General features: G+C 49.2%; 1 protein-coding gene across 1 annotated transcript in view; it reads left to right on the forward strand.

The window, feature by feature from the left end:
- TRPM4 (transient receptor potential cation channel, subfamily M, member 4) overlaps nt 1–8,349 on the forward strand; it is a 43,028-nt gene that overhangs the window by 21,493 nt on the left and 13,186 nt on the right. Inside the window, exons 13-17 of the mRNA XM_010849705.1 lie at nt 1,583–1,712; nt 1,867–2,012; nt 3,560–3,672; nt 4,027–4,104; nt 8,295–8,347. Coding sequence (XP_010848007.1) covers nt 1,583–1,712; nt 1,867–2,012; nt 3,560–3,672; nt 4,027–4,104; nt 8,295–8,347 — 520 coding nt within the window. The remainder of the gene's footprint in view (nt 1–1,582; nt 1,713–1,866; nt 2,013–3,559; nt 3,673–4,026; nt 4,105–8,294; nt 8,348–8,349) is intronic.

Consider the following 8,349-nt stretch of genomic DNA (forward strand, 5'->3'; position numbering starts at 1 on the left):
GAACGCAGGCTCTAGGTGTGCAGGCTTCCGGCTCTAGAGCAGATGCTCAATAGTTGTGACACATGGGCTTAGTTGCTCTGCGGCATGTGGGATCTTCCCAGACCAGGGATCGAACCTGTTTCTCCTGCATTGGCAGGTGGATTCTTGTCCACTGAGCCACCAGGGAAGCCCCACGTAGGAGCTTTTTAAAGCCCTCACTCCCCCAAGCATCTCCTTTCCCTGCTGCTTCCCTCTGCCCTCCTGGGTTGTTCAGAGTATCTCTCGCTTGCCTTGACTGTTACTATTTGCGTCAAGGAGCCGAGGCTAATATGTTTGTCTTTAATGTTTTTAAACACCACTTGGGAAGCCACTCCTGCTCTGAGGGAAGCTGCAAGAACAGTGAAACAACCGCCAGCCCTTGAGCCGCCCCTTCAGAGAGCCACCAGCTAGGTTGATGCACACAACCACAGTTATTTAAGAGTAAGATCTGGGCCTTCTCTGGTGGCTCAGTGGTAAGGAATCAGCCTGCCAGTGCAAGAGTCATGGGTTCCATCCCTGATCCGGGAAGATCCCATAGACATTAAAAAAAAAAGGAGTTAAGATCTGAGTTGTTCCCTCAGCAGAACAACAACCTGCAGCAGAATATGGGCTATTTTTTTCAAGGCAACCACTGTGCTGGGGAATTGGCAATGATAAGTGGATTAGTTAAAATGTCACAGTGCTCTTTTACTGAAATCTTTCTTCATTAAGCATTCTCCTGTTTGTTGTAAATTTTATGTTAGATTCCAGAATTCTGAAAAAGCTGATCCTGACAGTTTTTTCTTTTTTAGCCAGCTTATTTGTTGCCGTTGCGGAGGGACCAAGTTTTGAGGTTCTCTCCAACTGAGGCGACTTAGCATGCATGCCTGCACTGGAGAAGGCAATGGCAACCCACTCCAGTGTTCTTGCCTGGAGAATCCCAGGGACGGGGGAGCCTGGTGGGCTGCCGTCTATGGGGTCGCACAGAGTCAGACACGGCTGAAGCGACTTAGCAGGAGCAGCAGCCTCTGCCATCTCTCTCAACTTACTAGGTGGCTCAGTGATAAAGAATCTGCCTGCAATGCAGGAGACTCAGGTTCGATCCCTGGGTCGGGAAGATCCCCTGGAGAAGGGAATGGCAACCTACTCCAGTGTTCTTGCCTGGAGAATCTCCTGGACAGAGGAGCCTGGTGGGCTACAGTCCGCGTGGTCACAAAGAGTCGGACTGAGCATGTAGCTGTCTTTCAATAGGTCTGGCCAAGACATGAGATGCTGTCTTCCTTTTTCCTCTGCCATTTTAGGTGACACTTCTGACTGCTTCTCGGCTCTGATGTCCTTTTAATTCCAGCCCAGCCCGGGCAGTCTCTGAACCATCTGACTTCTGACATGTTCCCTTGACGTCCAGTTTATTCCAGATCCATCTGCAGACATCCTTGGTTTCTGATTCCCTTGGTTAATTTCTGATGACCTCTGGCCTCTGTCCCTTCCCTTGATCACAAGCTTTCCTCCCATCTTCTCTACCACCTCCATGAATCTCACTTCAAACTCTGTCCCTACCCATGACCCCATGTCTCTGTCTCTCCAGGGTTCCAATTCTGTGGCCTCAGCTCTTGGGGCCTCTTTGTTGCTGCGAGTGTTGGGGCGCCTGGAGACTGAGGCCGAGGAGGCGGCGCGGAGGAAGGAGCTGGCGGCCAAGTTCGAGGGGCTGGGTGTTGGTGCGTGGGGTATGGGTGCCTGGGGGCACTACAGGCAGCAGCCAGGAAGGGGGGTTGTAAGTCTCCCCCTTCCTTCTTTAGTAACCCTGCCCCTTCCCCTGCGATCCCCTCATCTCTTCCCTCCCACTGTCTTCCCACAACTCTTCCTCCCCAGACCTCTTTGGAGAATGCTACCGCAGCAGCGAGGAACGGTCCGCCCGCCTGCTCCTTCGGCGCTGCCCACTCTGGGGTGATGCCACTTGCCTGCAGCTCGCCACACAGGCGGATGCCCGTGCCTTCTTTGCCCAGGATGGGGTACAGGTGAGCATCTGAGACACCCACACAGTCCTCAGCTGGACTCTGGGAAGTCTGGAGGATGAGCCCCTGCCATGGTCTTGACCATGGGCAGTCCATGGTCTTGACCCCCTTCCTGGAGACCATCCCTCCTCCAGAAAATCTCAGCCCTCACCCAGAAAGCTTGCTCTTCCCCAAAGAAGCCCCACGCCGTGCCACAGGAAAGCCAACCTTCCCACAGCAAACACACCCTTCTAGAAAGTTCTATTCCAGGAATTCCTGGTGCTTCAATGCCTAGGACTCTGCGTTCCTAATGCAGGGCGCCTGGGTTTGATCCCTGGTCAGGGAGTCAGATCCTACATGCCGCAACTAAAACATCCCACGTGCCACAGCTAAGACTAGATACAGCCAAACAAATAAACAAATATTTTTTTAAAAGTTCTATTCCAGGGAATTCCCTGGCAGTCCAGTGATTAGGATTCTGTGCTTCCACTGCACGAGGCACAAGTTTGAGCCCCGATAAGGGAACTAAGATCCTGCATGCCTGTGCAATGTGGCCAAAAAAAAAAAAAAAATTCTATTCCAGATACAGGAATACTGGTGACTTTAGTAGGAAGTCCCGCCTCTCACACAGGAAGTCCTTCCCACTTCCCTGAGAGGTCCCCGTTTCCAGGTTTCAACAATCAGAACGGTGTCACTGGACAATTGCCTAGTGTTCCAGGTGGAGACAAACTCTGGTTTAGGGAATCCTACCCTTCCTTTGGGAAGCTCTGTGTGCCCCTCTGTCTCTCCCATTCTGCTAATCCTGACATTAAAAAAAAAAACAGACTTATTTATGATAATTGGGAGTAAATTTCGTACCTCATTATTTGTACTCAGCCCCGCATTTTTGCATTCTGGTTGTCAGTTTCTACTTTCTTTTTTGGGGGGCACACAGTGGCATGTGGAAATTCCCTGACCAGAGATCGAACCCACGCCCCCTGAAGTGGAAACGTGGAATCTTAACCACTGGACTACCCACCAGGGAAGCCCTTAATCCTGACAGTTTGAAACTTCTCTTGGTTTCCTTAGTCTAAATCTGACAGGGGCTCAGTGAGTCCCACCCAGAGTACGAGGTTTGCCTACGCAGCAGGGAGTCCCACCTTCACTGTCGGAATGACTTGCTGGCACTTCAAGTACTTTCCCAGAGTCCTTTACTCTGAATGATGGTTAAACTCCTGGGTTCCAGTTTTCGCCCCTTCCGTAACCTCCCTGTACCCCATCTATGGAAAAGGAGAAAATAATAGTACCTGTCCTCCTGGGGGGCGGGGTGGTGAAGCTTAAGTGAGCTGATCTGTCCGAAGTGCTTAGCCCAGTATCTGGTGTATTGTGTTAACAAATGTTGGCTGTTTAACTCTACTAAAATCTGCGACACATGGTCCTGCCTTTGACCCTTTCCGTCCCCCCCGCCCCCAGCCCCACCACTGCAGGGAGCATTTGCCCTGGGCTCTGGAGCAGGGTCCAATCCTTGCCTGGGGTCTTCGGGAGGGGGTTGCGGGGGAGATTCAGGCTCCTAATCCTCCCCACCCCTGCAGTCTCTGCTGACACAGAAGTGGTGGGGGGAGATGGACAGCACCACGCCCATCTGGGCCCTGGTTCTTGCCTTCTTTTGCCCCCCACTCATCTACACCGACCTCATCACCTTCAGGTCAGTCCCTGGGGTTAAATTGGCAGGAGGCGGGATTGGGGGTGGGGTGGGGCGATCGGCCTCTCCTTCCTGCTCAGTTCTGGCCGCCTTTCTACGTGGTCTGTCTAGTGCTTTGCCTAACCATGTTCATTCTTTCCCTCCCCCAGACTGGGGGCACGTTGTGGGAGGGGAAGCTTTCGGGGGACTCTATACGATTCCTCTGCTTTCTGACCAGGGCTCTGGGGGCAGGTCCCTTTGGGGTAATTCCTCTCCTTCCTGCCATGTCTCTGGGTGCTGAGTTTGGGTCTCTCTGGAGAACTCCTCTCCTACCCTCCCTCTCCCCTATTCCTCACTCTGGGTGTCCCTCCACGCCAGGAAGTCAGATGAGGAGCCCACGCAGAAGGACCCGATGCTTGACGTGGATGGCAACATCAATGGGGAAGGGCCTGTCGAGTGAGTGAAGCAGCAGCACCTCGAAGGGGTGGGGGCACCCGGGGCAGCCCCAGGAGCACCAGGCACTGGGAACAAGGCCAGAGGGGAGACGTGGGGCTTTAGGAGATGGGGGTTTCTTGAAGCCACTGAAAACACCGAGGAGGTTTCCCAGATGCCAAGCTCAAGGCTTGGTTCTCAGTTTGGTTCTGCTGCCAAGGAGTTCCTCACTGGCAATCAATTTGCTTCATGTTACATGTATTTCTGTCTCGACAGAGCAAGTAGAACTGGGTGGATTTGGTTCATTTAGGGATCTTTTGCCACTTTTATTTTTCTGTCTCCAAGAATTTTGCTCTTAATCTCCGTGCTGTGGTACCCATGAAGGTGTTTTCAAAATCAGAGCCCTAAGCAAATGCAATAGAATACTTACCAATCTTCGGTAATTCTGCAGAACAGAGGCATGAAGGACTTGGTCCTGAGTCGAGCAGACCTGGGTTCAAATCCTGACTTTGACTTTGTAAGTGGCTCCACCCAAGAGCCTCAACTTTCTTTTCTATAAAAAGAAGGTTGTACGGTATTAGTCAGGTTCGGTTGGGTGATGCTACAGTGATGAAGCATCCCAAACTCTCAGTGGCTGGCAACAGTGAGGACTTTGTTGTCATTCATGCTCCGTTTTGGGGTTGTCTGTGGCTCTGCTCTACATGGTCTCCACTTTGGGATAAGCAAGCACCTTCTAGCTGAGATGTTGTCGGTTTCATGGTAGCAGGAAAAGAGACAAGAACCGGGTATGTCAGTCTCAGTCATGTCTGACTCCCTCCAGGCTCCTCTGTCCCTGGAATTCTTCAGGCAAGAATACTGAAGTAGGTAGCCATTCCCTTCTCCAGGGGATCTTCCTGACCCAGAGATCAAACCTGGGTCTCCAGCATTGCAGGCAGATTCTTTACCGTCTAAGCCACCCGGGAAGCCTCAATGGCAACCAGGGAGGTACTGGATCTTAAAGCCTCCACTTGGAAGTGACACGTCACTTTTGCCCACATTTCATTGGCAAAAACTAGTCATATGCTAATTCCTTAGCTCCTAATTCTCCCACTGGGAGGGACCAAAATATTTGGTCCACAGTAATACAGTGTACTCATTCGCAGTTAAGAAGATCCCCTGGAGGAGGAAATGGCAACCGACTCCAGTATTCTTGTCTGGGAAATCCCATGGACAGAGGAGCTTGGTGGGCTACAGTCCATGGGGTCACAAAGTCAGACATTTCCGAGCAACTAACATATACATACACACACACACACATCTCTACTTTAACCACTTGAATAGGAGAAGGGAGGAACCTCAGCCCCAATATTCTAGAAGAAAAAAATGTTTCTGGTAACTGTTAGAAACATAGTCAGGCTGCCAGAAGTCTGTAAAACACACCGCCTACTGTGAAGTCAAATTTAAATATAGTATGTATACTTTTTTTTTAGATAATGCACAAAGAATATAAAATATTTGTCAAGGTAGAAGAGGAAACTAAAAAAAAAAAAAATCGGAAATAAATTTGATAGAAGGTTCCAGTGTCAGGATCCATAATGGTGTCCTTGCCTGGTGAGTTCCCAACATTTGTACCATATGATAATGACAACAAGAGATGATGGGGACTTCCCAAGTGGTCCGGCATCTGGGACTCCGTGCTTCCAATGCAGGAGGCCTGGGTTCCATCCCTGGTCAGGGAACTGGATCCCGCAGGCCACAAGTAGGACTTTGCATGCCACAACTAAAGATCCCAGTGAAAATCGAAGATCCTGCATCCTGCAACTAAGACCAGGCACAGCCAAATAAGTACATAAAAATAAATATAAAAAAATAGATGATGCTATAGAACACTTACAGTGGGCAGCCAGTGTACTAAACCATTTTGAAATCAGCTCATTTACTTCTCTCAACAACTGTATGCTATCATGTCTATTGTTATCCCCATTTTACAGATGAAATAACTGAGGCATTAAGTCACCCACCTCAGATCATGTGATTGACTGGTCAGTGGTGGGAGGTGGGATTTGAACCCAGATCTTCTTGTTCCTAAATCTGTGCTCTTAGCCACTGTGGAGAGCCACCTTCCTGGAGAACTTTCTTAAAGGACAGATTCCTGTGCTCCCTCAGTGAAGCATCCAGGAATCTGTGTGTGTCTTGCTTGGATTTAAGACGCCAGACTTTGGGGAGCACTCTGACCCACCACATATTTTTGTTACCAGGTCTATATTTTCCTGTTACTGGGGAGCTAATTCTCCTTTCTTTTTTTAATTTTTATTTTTTCAAACTCTTTATTTTTGGCTGCATTGGGTCTTCTTTGCTGTGCGAGGGCTTTCTTTATTTGCCATGATGGGGGCTGCTCTCTGGTTGCCGTGCGCAGGCTTCTCATTCTGGCGGCTGCTCTTATTGTGGAGCGCAGCCTCTAGGAGCCTGTATTCCCTGCATTGGCAGACGTTAACCGCTGGACCACCAGGGAAATCACTAGTTCTTCTTTCTGCACCTCACTTTCTTTACCTGTTATTGTGCTTTCTGCTTATTTGTTTTGGAACAGCTTTAGTGAGATATAGTTCCCACACATTCAGCCCACCCACTTATGGTGTACAATTCTCAGTCGCTTTCAGTATATCCACAGGGTTGTGAAATCATCACAAAATTAATTTTAAAATATTTTCATCACTGCAGCAAGAAATCTCGTATCTATTAACAGTCTCACTCCCCTCTCCTCCCTTCCCCAGCCTCAGGCAACCACTAATTTATTTTCTGTCTCTATGGATTTGCCTGTTCTGGATATTTCATGTAAATGGAGTCATATACTACGTGGTATTTTATGACTGGTTTCGTTAACGTAGCATCATGTTTTCAAGATTTATCCACTGTGTAACATGTATCAGTGCTTCATCCCTTTTTAATTGCTGGATAATACTCCATTGTTTGAATCCGCTACCTTTTTTTATCTGTCTGTTCATCAGTTGATGGACATTTGGGTTGTCTCCACTTTGGGGTTTCCTTTCTGCTTTTATTTTTTTTTAAAGACAGGATGCCTTTCCAAGCCAGTTTATTTTTCCTGTTAGCTTTCTGAATTTATTACTAGTAGTAGTATTCATTTTGCTGTTTCTGATTTGAGATCAGAATTAAGAATTAGGATGTAACTGGGAAGAGTATCAGAACTCAGGTGAAAAGTGCCAGAGATATGAGTGGACCAAGAAGGTTAGAATTCAGGTAGGGCTATACAGTGAGGGATCAGATATCAGAAAGGAAGAATTAACTGAGAAAATGCAGCTGGATAATCTGCAATTGGTTGCGGGTCAGAAGTTAACTTTCAGGGTGGAGTTCCATGAAGGAATCTGGTGCTCTTCTAGATATGAGGAGATGCAAGAATTGGGTTCATAAGATCAGCACCTGAAAATATCTATCTGAAAACCTGTTCTGCCAGTTTTCCCCAGAGCACAGAGTGCCTCATTCCTGCTCTCCACCCTGAATTCCCTTCAAGGGGTGTTGAAGGTCAGCCAGCTGCAGCAGCGCCTGATTTAATCCTTGAGCAGATGTGTGCTCAGTCACTTCAGTGTCCGACTCTTTGCAACCCCATGGACTGTAGGCCACCAGGCTACTCTGTCCGTGGAATTTTCCAGGCAAGAATACTGGAGTGGGTGCCATTTTCAGTGCCATTTCCTTCTCCAGGGGATCTTCCTGACCCAGGAATCCAACCCGCATCTCTTACCACTAGTGCCACCTGGGAAGCCCTGTAGAGGTAGATGGCAAGTGCCAACTGTAGTTAACAGAATTGTCAAACCTGGGGAACCGAGGTCGCGAAATGAGGAGGTCAGAGGTTATATATGAGGGCCAGAGGTCAGGTAGATGGTCCAAGGTCAGACAGAGAGCCAGAGATTGTGAGGGGGAAAGAAGAGGGACTTGGAGCCAAAAGCCAGACAAGAGTCAGAAGTCAGGCCAGAGGCCAGAGGCCAGAGGTCAGAAGGGTGGGGAAAGTCAGGGGTGGAAGCTCAGCAGTGTTGAAGGTAGATTTCAAAGGTTAGATCAGGGGTCAAAACTCGAGGAGATGGAGGGCGTCCGAAGGCGTGAAGGTGGGGACTGACTGGAAAGCAGGATGAGGAGGGTCAGAAAGCTGAGTCTTGATGGTGGTGAAAGTCAGGTGCAGAGATCAGGGTGAGCCCTCCTCCCTTCTCCCCCTTTCTCCTGCACAGGGCTACAGAGCCCCCTGAGAAGATGCCCTTGGGGGTACTGAGGCCGCCCAGACGC

Source organism: Bison bison, unplaced genomic scaffold (assembly GCF_000754665.1).
Source record: "Bison bison bison isolate TAMUID 2011002044 unplaced genomic scaffold, Bison_UMD1.0 scf7180017864285, whole genome shotgun sequence".
In the NCBI taxonomy this organism is placed as follows: domain Eukaryota; kingdom Metazoa; phylum Chordata; class Mammalia; order Artiodactyla; family Bovidae; genus Bison; species Bison bison.